Genomic DNA, 17,217 nt, shown 5'->3' on the forward strand with positions numbered 1-17,217 from the left:
CCATGTGGATCTGTGCTTTGTAACCAGGCTCTCTGTCCCTCTCTTCTCCCCACTCAGCGACTCTTCTCCCGCTTTGCTGTTTCAAAGTGAGCAAAGCGAGCCACGGAGGAGAGAAGGAAGGGGGTCCCCCCGCCATCTGTAGGCATTCGCTCCATAACACGCACATACATTTCCCTGTACTTTCTAGGAGGAAAAAAGTGAGTGTTATGGAGCAAAAAATACGGTAAATAAGCAACCCAATTTTCTCTCATCTCATCCAGCACAATCTGGATGGTCACTGAACGCTGCCGAAGCTGAAATTTCAATGGAAGTTGGGAGGACACTTTCAGGGAAGAACTTTTAAGATTCACAGGGTGTGTGTGTGGATTCTATACATCTTTGCTAGTGAATGCCCAGAAAACCTCAATGCAGGCCTCTTAATCCTCCCATTAGCAATGGTTTCCTGAAGGTACATCAGTTTTGAGAAGTGGAGCTAGACATGGGTTTGGTAAGTGCCTGGGAGCCTGACGGTGCAAGGCCGTATGTGTCTACTGCAAAGTAAGCTTCATTGAGTTCACTGGGACTTGCTCCCAGGTAGGTATAGGATTGCAAGCCTAAGCCATTCTATAATTAGAAAGGTAAGGAGAAATAACAACAACAACAACAATTTATTTATTATACCCCGCCCATCTGGCTGGGTTTCCCCAGCCACTCTGGGCGGCTCCCAACAGAATACTAAAAACACGATAAAACATCAAGCATTAAAAACTTCCCTACACAGGGCTGCCTTCAGATGTCTTCTAAAAGTCTGATAGTTGTTTATTTCTTTGACATCTGATGGGAGGGCATTCCACAGGGTGGTCGCCACTTCCGAGAAGGCCACTGCCTGGTTCCCTGTAACCTCACTTCTCACAGTGAGGGAACCACCAGAAGGCCCTCGGAGCTGGACCTCAGTGTCCGGGCAGAACGATGAGGGTGGAGACGCTCCTTCGGGTACACTGGGCCAAGGCCGTTTAGGGCTTTAAAGGTCAGCACCAACACTTTGAATTGTGCTCGGAAACATACATATACATGTACATATACAAGGTTAGAGTTGTCATCAACTTTTCTCCTTGAGATAATTTTTGAGATGATCTCGAAGGGTTCTGCTCCAGCTATGTGAGGAATTTGAAGGAATGAATTTGGCTAAAGCTAGCACAGCTTCATAGAAAGTTTCATACATAGTGAGGCATGAGGAAAAATACAATTCCGTTCTCATCCGAAGGCAATTTTATCCAATTTGTACATTCTAAAACAATGTGAGGAAGAACACCATCCATCGGAATTCATACTTGACTGAATTTTCCAATGCAGTTCTCTCAGCAAAGAATGGTTCCCCCCCAAAAAATAAAAAATTCGACACTTTGTGTATTCTCTAAGTCGTGCTTATTTTATTAAGGGAAAGTGTGCTTGAAAAGCAAACATATTTGGGGAAACAATGTACCATAAAAGTCTGATATTAGAGGGAAATGCTGCCAAAAAAATCTGTGTCAATCATTACTGCATGCAAACATGTATTGATTAGGAGAAATGAACACAAGAAATGATGGCGAATTTTCATGAGGATTTTGAAATGTGTGTGTGTGTGTATCTGGGAGACCAGGACACAACCATAAAACTCATTGGGTGACCTTCGGTCAGTCACTGCCCTTCAGTCTAACCTACCTTAAAGGGTCGTTGTGGGGATTAAATGAGGCAGGAGAGAACCACGAATGCCCTCTCAAGCTCCTTGGAGAAACCGGTGGGATATACATGCGACAAACAACAAGAGCAACAACATATCCAAACTTGGGGCAGAACTGAATTTAAGGCTGGGAAAATGAGAAACGGAGGGGACCAAAATTTGCAGATGCTTCCATCCCTAGTTGGGATCGGAAGCTAATCGTAATAACCTTTTTTGAATAAACGAAGCAGGCACTGCCAAGTCTGTTTGCAGCTCTTTAGCATAAGTAAAACCACTTACCTTGGAAACTGTGTAACCCAAATTTTAGAAAGACCTGAGTCCCCATAGAGCGCAATGGACTCCTATAACCCTTATGGTTGATAACAGGTGGGGGAATGTGAAATTGATTTTTCCACTCCCTTTTATTGCAGCAATTAAACTTTTCTTCTTAGTATTCAATTTGCTATCCCTCCTTGTTCACCAAAGGGGAGAATAAATAGCCCCTGAGCATGTAAAGAGACCCAGTTAGTTCAGAGAGAAAGGCAGGGAAAGAGGGATGGAAGGGGAGAGAGATTCAGAAGCCTGGTAAGAGCTTTCGCTCAGGTCTGCCTCCTGCCTCCCTCGCTATCTGGAGAGCGCAGCGAAGATCTTAGCAGCTCTGCAGACAAACCCTCCCCACGGCTCTTGCAGTGAGAATGCCTTTAAAAAGCACTTGGGAACAAGAGCGCAGCAGAGTTTGTGAAGGAAGGCAGAGAAGTTGCCTGGGCGGAGGAAGCTGGTGGAGGAAGGAGGGAGGGGGGAAGAAACAAATTGGCAGGCAACTCGTGGTGCCTTGCATCCGTACCAAAGGCAGCATCAATTGTCAATGTTCCTTTCCTCCCTTTGTACAACACCCCTTTCCCTCCTACAGACCACCCAAAGCCCTATAAATAACCGGAGCGCTCTCTTCCTCCCTCAGACTCCTCTCTCTTCAGCAAGGAAGCCTGTGAGCTAGAAGGCAAGAGGGAACAGGGCAGAGATGGCCAGCGAATTCAAGAAGAAGAAGTTCTGGAGGGCGGTGGTGGCTGAGTTCTTCGCCATGAGCCTCTTCATCTTCATCAGCATCGGCGCGGCGCTGGGCATCAACTTCCCCATCCCCAGCGCCAACGACACCGTGCCGCGGGTCCAAGACAACGTGAAAGTCTCCCTGGCTTTCGGGATCTCTATCGCCACCATGGCCCAAAGCGTGGGGCACATCAGCGGCTGTCACCTGAACCCGGCCGTGACTCTGGGCCTCCTGCTCAGCTGCCAGATCAGCATCTTGAGGGCCGTCATGTACATTATCGCCCAGTGCTTGGGGGCAGTCGTGGCCACAGCCATCCTTTCCGGGATCACGTCCGGGCTGTCGGACAACTCATTGGGGCTCAATGCGGTAAGGCGACCCATCCCAAACTTCCTCTGTACCTGTACCTGTCTGCGGGTTAAGGCTCCAGAAAACCACAAAAGGAGATTTGCTCTACTCAGCTGCTTTGGGGGCAGGTTATAAAGACATAGCAGAAATTGATAACAGGTGAATGTGTAGGGAGAAGGGATGCAGTATTGAAATGAAAGTTGGAGATCTTATTGTACTTAGGAACAGCAAAGGAAGGAGGAAAAATAGAAGGATCAACCGGGGGGTGGGTGGGAAGTCAGCTTTTAAAATTGCATAAAATTTGTACTAATTTGGTCACAGTTTGTTAAAAAAAGATGAGAAATCAATTTTTAAAACTGGCAAAAAAAAAACCCTCAAGAAAACCAATAGCCTCAAAAGTCCAGATGTTTGGCCACTGGTTTCCAGAGCTACTTGTTAAAAGGGTGTGGAGGTTGCTGGGTCTCTTTCCAGGGATGTTGGAGTCGTAAGGTGGCAAAGGTAGCAGATGTTCCAGAAGGTGGCCAGCTTTTATTTTCATTGGTCCAGCAGGGCCCTTTCGCTTCTACCCTCTCTGCAACAGGACAGGGGTCGGCAGGTGCCGTGCGTTCTGGCTAGATGCAAAGGGAGGCGAATGGGTTTTGCAGAACGAAGGTATCTGGGGAGAAGCAGCTGACAAATTCTCTCTTTTTTTAGGAAGGTTCCATGCTTGGCAGTTCTGCTGGCTATCTCTGTGGCTGGTCACACTGGGTGGGAATTTCCACACACAGCTGTGAATGGCCAAAGAGCCCTGCCAGAAGAACATTGACAATCCCATTAAGATTCTTTCTTTCTTTCTTTCTTTCTTTCTTTCTTTCTTTCTTTCTTTCTTTCTTTCTCTCTCTCTCTCTCTCTCTCTCTCTCTCTCTCTCTCTCTCTCTCTCTCACACACACACACACACACACACACACACACACTATGGAGACAAATGTAATGGGAGTGTCAGATGGGATGGATGCAAAATGAGAGTTCCCCTTGAAGACCATGTTACAGGTGTTCAGGATTTCCATGGTTTTTCTTGGAAATAGCTTCCTGGCAGGTAGAAATTTCAGCTGCTGGTGGTAACCAATTCCCCATCTCAGCATTTCATTCCAGGGTGAAAAAAACACACCTGTTGATTTTCTGCCTGGTAGCTGCTATTCTGAAAAGCACAGGAAGTGGGAGACACCTGCTCCTTTCAGTCTGGCTAAAACCCCTTAGGCGTTGCTTCGCGTGGGCTTTGACCGAATGGATTTACTGGTGAAAAGCACTAACTCCTGGAGAGCTAAGGATTCAACCCTAGCCTTTGCCGCCACATGCATATCTTGTAATCGTCAGCAACTGTGTATTTCTTATCCTTTTCTCTGGTTGCTTACTATGTTGGAGGTATTCAGTGTCACCAAAGCCATTGTAGGGCTGTCCAGTGTTGAGTTCAAGTCGGCTGAAGTATCTTTAAGAGTGGCACAGAAGGGAGAATTCTGCCAGAGGCATCATTTTCCTTACCCAGAACAGTAACAGCAGTGGCTGGTTCCTCCGGTCCTATGCTGCCAAGTTTCCACAAGTGGGAGCTGCAACAGAAAGTTGCAGTATATCCTTAACCCCTAACAGGACTGCTCCTAATCAGAGTCCCAGTCATGCCTTTCCATTGTTAGGGGCTAAAGCCAATTCACTCTACCTTCTTGGCTTCCCGTCGCTCTTTTCCAACTCAGCAGTTCTTGACTTTTGGTGATCCCTGAGCGTGTCAAATCTTCATTAGCCTTGCTTTTGTTGTGTTCTTTCCTCTTTCCATGTTTTCGTTTTATTCTTTAAAAGATCACCTGCCCTTTTGCAAACCTGGAGGCTCCTCTGAGCATGCTTCGCGTGCTCTGGTTTGGCTCCAGTTTTGCTGGCACTCAAAACAGGTGATCAACATTGGAGGAAGCAGTGGGTTTGGTCCTGGGGTACATGGGGTACATGCCTACATAATACCTGTACTCCACACCTGCAGAGGCATTTGAGCACTGAGCCCAGGTATATCCTGCTCTTTGCTGACTGAAGGAGAACCACAGGAACACTGGCATTTGTTGGAGGCAATCCGACTGGTCATGCTCTACCCCTTGCGCGTGGTAAGAAGGGATAACTGCTACAGTTGTCTCTTGAGAGCTGACCCATCTCTCGAAGTAGATAGGGATCATCTCCTAGAACAGGGAAACCAACGCCCTCTAGATGTTGCCAGACTACAACTCCCATCATCCCTTGTTGGCTGGGACTGCTGGCAGTTACAGTCCAACAATATCTGTAGGGTCACAGGTTCCTATACCTACCCTGGATTTGGGGACAGCCATCTCCAATTTGGCATCCTCCGCTGTTGTTAGAACCTCCCAGCCAGCATGGTCAATAGACACACTCAGATCGATATTGGACCACAACTCCCATGGTCAATGGACAAGGACCATGGGAGTTGTAGTCCAATGTCGATCTGAGTGCACCAGGCTGGGGGAGAGACTGTTCTAGGACCGGAAACCCAGTTACGAGCTGCTTCTTCCATTAATACTTGTGGGAAGTGTGGGGTGGAAGGCAGCATTCAACCACCACGGGGGGGGGGAGCAGCTGAAAGAAGGAGTGGGTCCCGCCCATGTCCCGAAGCTGCTTTTTCCAGAGGCCCAGAGTCATAGTAACTGGGACGCGGGTGGCGCTGTGGGTTAAACCACAGAGTGTAGAACTTGCCGATCAGAAGGTCGGCGGTTCGAATCCCCGCGACAGGGTGAGCTCCCGTTGCTTGGTCCCTGCTCCTGCCAATCTAGCACTTTGAAAGCACAAAGTGCAAGTAGATAAATAGGTACCACTCCGGCGGGAAGGTAAACAGCATTTCCGTGCGCTGCTCTGGTTCGCCAGAAGCGGCTTAGTCATGCTGGCCACATGACCCGGAAGCTGTACGCCGGCTACCTGGGCCAATAAAGCGAGATGAGCGCCACAACCCCAGAGTCAGCCATGACTGGACCTATCGGTCAGCGGTCCCTTTACCTTTACCTTTAGAGTCATAGCATGTTGTCTGCGTCTCCACCGTGGGCCAAAAATCAGCTGGAGGAGGGGGGAACCTTAAGCTGAAAAAGGACAAGGGGGAGGGTTAAAGACCCTCTCCCTAGTCACTCAGCCACCTTTCACTAAGCTGCAACTTGCCTTGGAATGTTGTGTGTTAAAAGAGAGAGAGAGACCTACAGAGAGTATCGCCCAACTCCACTTAAACATGCCCTTTGGAGCCTTAGAGAGCTCTCCAGAAAATTGCAGCGTCTGGTCGTCCCAGCCGCCTCCCTCCCACCAGCTGGCTTCCATCCAGCGCACCAGCGGAGCAGTACTTTATTCAACTTGTTTTTATTATTGCTTGTTAGCTGCCCTGAGCCCAGCCTTGGCTGGGGAGGGCGGGGTATAAATAAAAAATATTATTATTATTATTATTATTATTACTGCTCCAGACCTTTTAAACATTTACTCTGCCTTAAACAAGCCCCCTCCCTCTCTGCGGCTGCTGCAGACGGGCTCATAGGTTTCGAGGGAGGGCTGTCAGAAATTGTGGGGGGGCGCGCAAGGGTGTGTGGAAGGAGCCTGCCCCTCGTAGTAGGCGTACAGCAAGGCTAGGGGATGCTGATGGGCTACAACTAAGTATGGACACCCCCCTGAGGTCCTTAGAGAGGAAGGCGGGATATAAATGCAAATGACAACAATGACAATCATAATATTAATTTCAGTTCCATTCGTTGTTCCTAGCCTTGAGTCTAGTTTACCACTTTTCTATATCGCTTTGTCCTTTGTTCAAAACGAAACCAAAGCGCTCACGGAAATTTGCCAGCGTTTTAGTGAGCGTTCCTCCTAATCTACACATTTTTGCACACACCCCTAAATTTAATGCATTTTTGTATGTGATTTTCACCAAATACACGCATCTTCACGAACGTGTCTCTCCAATAAGTGCATTTTCTTGCACATATTTTTGTTGTTGGGGGAATTGCATTGCAAAATTCAGAGAAGGGAAAATTTCGGACAGCTGAGTCTCATTTTGGGCATTGGTATTGGAAAGTGCGAATTTAAATACCAAACTGAATTTCTTCCCCATCCTCGTCTACTTTTTTTAAAAAATAAAAAGGCACATTAATTGCTTCCACACAATTAATGTGAAGTGCAGTTTGACCCCGAGACCCTGGAAAACACCCACCTGTCAGTTAGAACAGGCAACACCTAGAATTTTTATCCATCTGCTGCTTTTATTCATTCTTTATTGTCAGTTTTCTAAAAGTAGTTTTCTCTTGCAAGCCAAGTTGGAAAAACAAAGGGCCGGCCAGCAAATTGTATAAGTAAATCAGCAAATAAATTAGCGGAACGACCGCCTGACTCAATAGAAGGTAACCACAAATGTCCATGATGAATCAGAAAGAGTTTCAGCCAACGCCCAGGAACATAGGAAGCTATGTTATAATGAGTCAGCTCAGTAGAGTCTACACTGGCTGGCAGGAGCTCTCTGGGATTTAAGATGGGGAGCCCCCACCATCTTATACCAGGAACTGAACCCAGAACCTTCTACTTGCAAACCACAGAGCCACAGCCTGCAGTGAGCCATACTGGTGAGATCAGAAAAGCTTCTGGTCTTATCAACACTTGTTTTGCTTTCCTCAGAATCGCACAAGCTTTTATCCTCAGGAGGAAATTAATCTTCACTGATAATTCTTTTGCTTTGGGCACAATGAGGGGTGAGCTCTAAGGCCTTATCAGCTGTGGCTGAGAGATCTTCTTCATCAAGCTCTTTGTGGCTTAGGGCCCTTGTACTTATGGGAATGTCTTTCCTGGTATGCCCCGCAGAGAAGTCCATGAATAATCATAGTTTAGAGGTCCCGGGCCCTAAGGAAGTTAGATTATCCTCCAGCAGGGCCAGGGCCTTCTCAGTGATGGCTCCGACTTGGTGGAACGCTCTGTCCCATGAGACCAGGGCCCTGCAGGATTTAACTTCCTTCCGCAGGGCCTGTAAAACAGAGCTATTCCGCCTGGCTTTCAATTTGAACTTAGCCTGATCTTTTATTCCCCTTCCTTCCCTCTCCCTCCCCTTTTTATGAAGATTACCCACTCTGGGATCCCACAGCTAATTTTCCCCTGGTCTCCTCGCTGGACTAATTTAGCCAGCTAGCCCTGGTGATCATCTAATGTTTATTGGATGGATTTCCCCCCTAAGTTAATTTTTGATTTTATTGTTATTTATGCTTTATACCCTATTTTATGCTTTTTTTGTAGCATCAATTGTTTTAAATTTGTTGTTAGCCGCCCTGAGCCCGGTTTCCTGAACTGGGAAGGGTGGGGTATAAATAATTTTTATTTTATTATTATTATTATTAGCCCTAAACTCTCAACAAGACCTCTGGTGCTGGTGAAAGACTTTACAGGGGTGTCAACTTGACTAAAATATGGGGGGGGGGCAGCTAAACCTCACCCCACATAATCGATCCCATGATGGCACACACACTATTTGAATGGCAATGGCCATCTTTTGGGGGGCGGCGGTGAAGGCACCTCAGCCCCTAGGAGTTGGCTCCTACAAGTCTTTTCAATACCCAAACAACAGCTTGGGACCACAACAAAGGTTAAAAAGTTGTAGCGTCATATCCCCGCTGGGCCCCAATCCAGTTTACATCTCACTTGAGCCCCCTCCTCGCTGAATCCCCACAACACCTTGTGAGGTAGCCTAGGTCCTAGTCCAACGCTTAATAATAATAATAATGATAATAATAATAATAATAATAATAATTTATTATTTGTACCCCGCCCATCTGGCTGGGTTTCTCCAGCCACTCTGGGCGGCTTCCAACAAAGATGAAAAATACACTAAAATGTTACATATTAAAAACTTCCCTGAACAGGGCTGCCTTCAGATGTCTTCTGAATGTCAGGTAGTTGTTTATTGCTTTGACATCTGATGGGAGGGTGTTCCAGAGGGCGGGCGCCACCACCGAGAAGGCCCTCTGCCTGGTTCCCTGTAACTTGGCCTCTCGCAGTGAGGGAACCGCCAGAAGGCCCTCGGAGCTGGACCTCAGTGTCCGGGCTGAACGATGGGGGAGGAGATGCTCCTTCAGATATACTGGACCGAGGCCATTTAGGGCTTTAAAGGTCAGCACCAACACTTTGAATTGTGCTTGGAAACATACTGGGAGCCAATGTAGGTCTTTCAAGACTGGTGTTATATGGTCTCGGTGGCCGCTCCCAGTCACCAGTCTAGCTGCCGCATTCTGGATTAGTTGTAGTTTCCGGGTCACCTTCAAAGGTAGCCCCACGTAGAGCGCATTGCAATAGTCCAAGCGGGAGATAACCAGAGCATGCACCACTCTGGCGAGACAGTCTGCAGGCAGGTAGGGTCTCAGCCTGTGTACCAGACGGAGCTGGTAAACAGCTGCCCTGGATACAGATTTGACCAAAATGACTCCCAGGCTGCGCATCTGGTCCTTCAGGGGCACAGTTACTCCATTCAGGACCAGGCTCTAACCACTACACTACACTGCTGCCCTAAATATGAAAGCCTGCTTACTTTGAAGCAGAGCCCGCTGAAATGACAGGCTGAGCTGCTGTGTAGGGCGGGGTGAATCTGTCAACTGGACTTCAACTCCCATCACCCTTGACCATTGACCATGCTGGCAGGGGCTGATGGGAACTGTAGTTAGGGACGGGCGAATCTTTGGTTTCTCCTTTCCCCTGTCTTCAGTTCTCCATAGCCCCACATCAATTTACAACATTCCGCTTTAAGTCCCTGTGAAAATTCACAAGCATTTTAGTCCAGATCTTTCCTGATTATCGACTGTGTGCAATTCATTTTTTTGCAAAGCAATTTCACCTGACATTTCCCCTGCAATGTGCATTTGTTATGCCTGCTCTCCCCCAGCACATTCACCTTTGTACACATTACTTGCTGGGGGTATTGCAAAATTGCAAAAATTGATGAAGCTTGAATTGATTCCCTCCCCCTCTTTCTCCCTCCCCTTTCTCCTTCTGTGATGGAACTTCTATTTGGGGACTTCCCTGGCTTTTTTCTGGCCCATGTAGGACCAGTCTGGATAGTTAGCCTTGGGGAAGACTTAACGTTTTCAGTCCCCAAAAGTTTTTGATTTGAGTTTCTACTGAAATGAGTGTGCATTTTAATGTTGTATTTTAATCTTGTTTTTTAAAGTTGCATTTTAATCAACTTGTTTTTATTATTGGTTGTTAGCTGCCCTGAGCCCAGTCTTGGCTGGGGAGGGCAGGGTATAAATAAAATTATTATTATTATTATTATTATTATTATTATTATTATTATTATTATGGAAGGATGGCTGTGTTTTGGTTTGTGTATTCCCCCCCCAAAAAAGTGTCCATTTAGGTAGGTTTGCCTTTAAATGTGATTCAAGTCAATTTCCCTCCCCCCCCTTCCCTCCTGCCACCCCCATTAACCTGAAACAGCTCAGAATCGGTCTCTAAAACGGAGGCTTGCTCATTCTCTCCGAAACCACCGCTGTAGAACTGGCCCACGCAGCAAAAAAGAAGGTAAAGACCGTGCTGGTCGCGATGCCAAGGGATGCTGTGTCCTCCAGAAAACAGTTGGAGGAGCTGACAAGAGCTATTAAAGATGTGTGGTCTGGTTTCCAAGGGAGCACGGCTTCCCCAGAGTCGTCATAAAAAAACCCTCTGGTGTTCTGGGATTCCTCAGCTTGGAGACAGCTTTTCCCTTTCAGAAGAATCTGTATTTGCACCAGCCACTAGCCACAGAAATAAAATAAAATACAACGTACTGAAGACAGAGGTGAAAACTTACCAATACAAAATACATTCTAGAGCAGGCACAGGCAAACTCGGCCCTCCAGATGTTTTGAGACTACAATTCCCATCATCCCTGACCACTGGTCCTGTTCTCTAGGGATGATGGGAGTTGTAGACCAAAAACATCTGGAGCAGGCTTCCTCAAACTCGGCCCTCCAGATGTTTTGAGACTACAATTCCCATCATCCCTGACCACAGGTCCTGTTCGCTAGGGATGATGGGAGTTGTAGACCAAAAAACATCTGGAGCAGGCTTCCTCAAACTCGGCCCTCCAGATGTTTTGAGACTACAATTCCCATCATCCCTGACCACAGGTCCTGTTCTCTAGGGATGATGGGAGTTGTAGACCCAAAACATCTGGAGCAGGCTTCCTCAAACTCGGCCCTCCAGATGTTTTGAGACTACAATTCCCATCATCCCTGACCACAGGTCCTGTTCGCTAGGGATGATGGGAGTTGTAGTCCCAAACATATGGAGGGCCGAGTTTGCTTATGCCTGCTGTAGGGGTTTACATCAATAATCAAATAATAGATACTATTCTAATTGCCCCTGCTAAAAAAATTGCAGATTTTGCTGTCACCTGATTATTTTGATCTGCCAGAAGTAAGTAGCAATGGTTGAGTGACCAGATATGGATAGTAATCGAGGGGTAATAACTCTGCAAATCTTTATAAAGAAGGCAAGCTAGAAGCCCAAGAGCTACTGATTCAATACTGCCATCTCCACGTGAAAATAACCGTTTTTCCAGCAGGATTTTTTGAAATCGACCCTCAAGTACAGCTAAAAGGCAATGCAGTGGTACCTCGGGTTACAGATGCTTCAGGTTACAGACTCCACTAACCCAGAAATAGTACCTTGGGTTAAGAACTTTGCTTCAGGATGAGAACAGAAATCATGTGGCGGCGGTGCAGCAGCAGCTGGAGGCCCCATTACCTAAAGTGGTACCTCAGGTTAAGAACAGTTTCAGGTTAAGAACGGACCTCCGGAACGAATTAAGTACGTAACCAGAGGTACCACTGTGTATTTAATCTCGCGTAAGTCAGAGCGCGTCTGTATTTTGGAATGATTTAATTTTGCAAATAGCGTGCCGACGTGTCAAAATGACTAGGTGGGACATAATCATACCGTGGACCAAATGTCCTTATCGTGGCCAAATTATTCTGTCGCTCAGTATCATATAGGCGCTGTCTAATTAAATTATTTGCTTTACTGAAGGCCAGTGCTAATAATGGTTGTGGTGATAAACCAGAAAAGTAAAGCTTTCGGTTGACAGTTTTCGTCCAAGTGCTCTCGGGATAATCTTGCTAAGGGTAGTAGACCGGTGGGGTTTAAATTTAGCCGACGCCAATAATTAAATGTCCTACGCCAAATCTGTAATTCAGCTGAGGGGACATTAGCCTCCAAGAGCAATGAACACAGGATGGAACAGGAAAATGGTTTCCTTAGGAATTTGATTGAACAGCTTCCGTAGACCCGGCATGGAGAAAGCTCCGAAAACCAAGCGTTTGTGTGAAGAGGGTTCGTTTCTCCTGAATTTTCTGCTCTTTTATCATTTTGGTTTGATCTTCTTCTTCTTGAGCGATGCAAACTGGGAGTCACGGCCACGCATGGGAGACAGGGCTGAAGCCAACTCAGGGAGCGAGAAAGGAGCCAGAGTGAGGCAAATTCACAACAAGCGCTTAAACCACTCATGGCTCCTGATGAATAATTCTGTGAGCTGCAGTTTGTTACAGGTGCTGGAGCTGTTAAGAGGCTGCTTATTCCCCTCAGAAAACTTCATTTCCCAGACTTCCCCGTGAAGAGCGATTTATTGTTAAGTCGCTCTGGGAATTGTAGCCTTGTGAGGGGAATAGGAGGTCTCCTAACAGTTCTCAGCACCCTTCAACTGCAGCTTTGGGGGAAGCCATGACTGTTTAAAGTGGGGTCATAGTGCTTTAAATGTAACATGTGAACATGGCCCATGTGGGCGAGGCTGTCCCTGGATAACTTTGTCGAGACCCATCATTTCCCAGATGTTTTCCCTCAGGAGGAGCGGTCATCTTAGCTCCAAATGTCACATGAGGTGAAAACCTAGGGGGCTGTAGGATAAACCCCTCCCTTTCCAGGTCCCATCGGCACCAAATATTTAAGACAGTCTCACACCACGTTAAGCAGGGCTGGCTCCCCCACAAAGTCTTCTGGGAACTGTAGTTTATTAAGGGTGCTGAGATCTGTCAGGAGACCCCAAATTCTCCTCAGGGAGCTACAGTTCCCAGAACGGTTCGAAAACCAACCGCTCTTCCCAGGGACCTTGGGGAATGGTAGCTATGGCTACGGCTTCAAATGGTTTAGAAAGAACATCATAAAAATTGCAAATGTGACATGTTAAAACGACTGTAGGAGCTGAAACTCTGCTGGGTCTCAACAAAAATTACCCTGCGCATTTGCTTTAGGGGAAGGGCAAAGGAATCTCTCCAACTGCATTATCCCCGCATGAAGGGACGGACAGAAGTGCTAAAAGTGGTTCTCCGGGGAGAAAAAATACATGCCCAATTATCTCGCGGCATCAAGCTGTCAGCTCTTTACCTGAATATGAAAGGTCCAGCTTCCCCCATCCCCCATCCTCTCCCTCCCTCCTAGGTCTCTACAGACCTCCGCCTGCAATCCTGCAACCCACTCTATATTTATACGGTTTCGAACTATATTATTAACTGTCCCCGGAGCCTTAAAGTTTCCACAGACTTGCAAGAACTTAAAAATATAAGAACTGCTGGAGTGGATCTGGCCAAAATGAGCCAGCCAGATGTCTCAAGAAAAATCCAAGGCGGGGGAAGATGTGGATATTCCCAAGTTTGTAGAATCTGCAAGCATTCAGGCACTGGAGTTACAGTGTCTCTGAAATGGAATTTCTATGTTTTAGCTCTTTCAACTTTTTTAAAAAATGTTATAGATTATGTAATATAATGTACTTTGAATTATACTTTTCTTTCCACCCCTTCCACCTCACAGAGGATGCTTCTCTAAAAGCCTTAGCAACTAATGAACAGAAGCAGTAAAGCCTTTGAATCTGTATAACCCGCTGCAACAAAATGTTGCAGCCTGAAGTGCTTCTGTTCAGGGTTCAAGCCACCCTATTCCATGCTTCCCTGGTTTTCTATTCTTGCAGCTCCACCCAACAGACACCCACCATTCTGTGGCCACTGAGCCACTCATATTTCATTGGCGTGTTTCTTTGTTTTTCCTGCAAAGCTTAGGATCCCTTAAACTTTCTGATCCCTTCGTCTTGTGTACGCAAGGCACCTCTTTTTGCTGCATAAGGATTCAGACTCAGAGAACAGAGCTTAGTATTAGTATCTGTGATGGCTGATCTAGGGCATCTTAAAACATAAATGCATCCATTCATCCATGAACTCACGTCAACACTGGCTTGGAACAAATGAGTTTTGACATGCCTTTGAGAAACAGCTAAATGAGGGTTTCCGTCGATCATTCAAAGGAAGACATTTCAAAACCAAGGATGCCACCATCCAACAGATCCAACAGATCTTGCCTCATTGGGAGGCTGTATACAGGATAGGATCTTTCCTAGGGATCACCATCTTTGGTGGGGAGTGGTCTTCTGGGAGAAGCATAAAGGTAAAGGGACCCCTGACCATTAGGTCCAGTTGTGACTGACTCTGGGGTTGCGGCGCTCATCTCGCTTTATTGGCCGAGGGAACCGGCATACAGCTTCCGGGTCATGTGGCCAGCATGACTAAGCCGCTTCTGATGAACCAGAGCAGCGCACGGAAACACCGTTTACCTTCCCGCTGGAGCGGTACCTATTTATCTACTTGCACTTTGACGTGCTTTTGAACTGCTAGGTGGGCAGGAGCAGGGACCGAGCAATGGGAGCTCACCCCGTCACGGGGATTCGAACCGCCAACCTTCTGATTGGCAAGTCCTAGGCTCTGTGGTTTAACCCACAGCGCCACCCGCATCCCTCTGAGATCTGTTAGAAGACCCCAAATTCTCCTCAGGGAGTTACAGTTCCCAGAGCGGTTCGAAAGCCAACTGTTCTTCCCAGGGAGTGCAAATACTTTGATATGGGCAAGGTTTATTATTATTATTATTATTATTATTATTATTATTATTATTATTATATTGTCTCCATTGCAGGCAATGAAGAAAACCTTATTAGGGAAAATGGGTTGCTGGCCTACTAATCAGTGTGCTCTCAGCTCAGTGGCGTAGCGTGGGGGGTGCCAGGGGTGCCGGCCGCACCGGGCGCAACATTTGGGGGGGCGCGTTTGGCCGGCCCTCCTCGAGGAAGCAGGAACCCCACTGTCCTCGGACCTCCTCCGAAGCCAGGCGGTGGGGTGGAGAGACCTTCTCCCCGCGCCAGCCTTCGGAAGGCTGCTCCGAAGCCTGGCGGTGGGGCGGAGAGACCTTCTCCCCGTGCCAGCCTTCGGATGGCTGCTCCAAAGCCTGGCGGTGGGGCGGAGAGACCTTCTCCCTGCGCCAGACTTCGGAAGGCTGCTCCGAAGCCTGGCGGTGGGGCGGAGAGACCTTCTCCCCGGGCCAGCCTTCGGATGGCTGTCCTGAAGACTTGTGGTGGGAGCAGTGGCGTAGCGTGGGGGGTGCAGGGGGGCCTGCTGCACCTGGCGCAACACCGGGGGCGCGCGGAAGAGAGACTCGAGTGCTAAAATCCACGGGTTAGGGGGCGCAAATTACTTGCCTTGCCCTGGGTGCTGAGAACCCATGCTACGCCACTGTCTCAGCTAGCCTCCATCGGCCTCCCATCTTAGTTACAACTAGCCCAGTGGGGCGGATGCCTCAATTATCAGCAGCCGCCAGCAGTTGCCTTCGCTCCTGGGCAATCGTCCAGGGGGCACAGATGTATTTTTCACGAATTAGCGTTTCAGCAGCTGCAGGCCTTTACAGCATCCAATGCCAGTGAGTTCCATAAGTTAGGGTTGCCATATTTTGAAGAGGGAAAAAAGAGGACACATTTGCCAGCTTCTGCTTTTTAACTGTGGTGACTCTACCCGTGAAAAAAAGGACGTGTCCTGGAAAAGAGGACATATGGCAACCCAACGAGGTTCTTGGTGCATGGTAGGACGTGGGGGGTGCTGTGGTCTAAACCACTGAGTCTCTTGGGCTTGCCGATTGGAAGGTCGGCGGTTCGAATTCCCGCAATGGTGTGAGCACCCGTTGCTCTGTCCCAGCTCCTGCCAACCTAGCAGTTTGAAAGCACATCAGCACAAGTAGATAAATAGGTACCACTGCGGTGGGAAGGTAAACAGCGTTTCCATGTGCTCTGGTTTCTGTCATGGTGTTCTGTTGTACCAGAAGCGGTTTAGTCCTGCTGGCCACATGACCTGGAAAGCTGTCTGTGGACAAACGCTGGCTCCCTTGACCTGAAAGTGAGATGAGCGCTGCAACCCCATAGTTGCCTTTGACTGGACTTAACTGTCCAGGAGCCCTTTAAAGGTAAAGCGACCCCTGACCATTAGGTCCAGTCGCGACCGACTCTGGGGTTGCGGCACTCATCTTGTTTTATTGGCCGAGGGAGCCGGCGTACAGCTTCCGGGTCATGTGGCCAGCATGACTAAGCTGCTTCTGACGAACCAGAGCAGTGCACAGAAACGCTGTTTACCTTCCTGCCGGAGCGGTACCTATTTATCTACTTGCACTTTGACGTCTTTTCGAACTGCTAGGTTGGCAGGAGCAGGGACCGAGCAACGGGAGCTCACCCCATCACGGGGATTCGAACTGCCAACCTTCTGATTGGCAAGCCCTAGGCTCTGTGGTTTAACCCACAGCGCCACCCGCATCCCACTCCAGGGGCCCTTTACCTTTACCTTTTTACCATGGTACATGCTCATTATGCACGGCTGAGCTGTTTGACGCAGCACTAAGTGGATGCAGCAGGTCTCAGATAAAATGAAGCCACTTTTTCTAGAATGGCAATATACCTCTGTTCTCAGCAGCCAGGTTGGAAAAATAAATGCACTGTCTAATGAGCACACACAGAGAGATACTCCCTTTCCCTCTGACATATGCTTTGCATTAGAGGTGGGAAAATGCAAGGGGTCTCCATGGAAATGGGTAGGGCGGCAGCTGTTGTTTTTCAGCAAGAGCAAAAGGGGAGGAAGTTTACGAAGCCTAGAACTGGTGCTGTAGGAAAGGGAGGGATAGGAGGAAGCGAATGTCTGCATGGGAAAGAAATGCAACAATAGCAGAGCAGGCTGGAAGTAGATTTTCCGGAACTCTGCTTGAAGGCAGCACCAAGAGAGAAAGAGAAAGACTCTCTCTCTCTCTCTCTCTCTCTCTCTCTCTCTCTCTCTCTCTCTCACACACACACAC

General features: G+C 47.8%; 1 protein-coding gene across 1 annotated transcript in view; it reads left to right on the forward strand.

Moving 5' to 3' along the window:
• The first annotated feature begins 2,524 nt into the window (after positions 1-2,524).
• AQP1 (aquaporin 1 (Colton blood group)) overlaps positions 2,525-17,217 on the forward strand; it is a 34,632-nt gene continuing 19,939 nt past the window's right edge. Inside the window, exons 1-2 of the mRNA XM_082192626.1 lie at positions 2,525-2,542; positions 2,640-3,092. Of these exons, the coding sequence (XP_082048752.1) occupies positions 2,700-3,092 (393 nt within the window). The 5' untranslated portion in view covers positions 2,525-2,542; positions 2,640-2,699. The remainder of the gene's footprint in view (positions 2,543-2,639; positions 3,093-17,217) is intronic.

Source organism: Podarcis vaucheri (genome assembly GCF_965113315.1).
Source record: "Podarcis vaucheri genome assembly, chromosome: 12".
NCBI lineage: Eukaryota > Metazoa > Chordata > Lepidosauria > Squamata > Lacertidae > Podarcis > Podarcis vaucheri.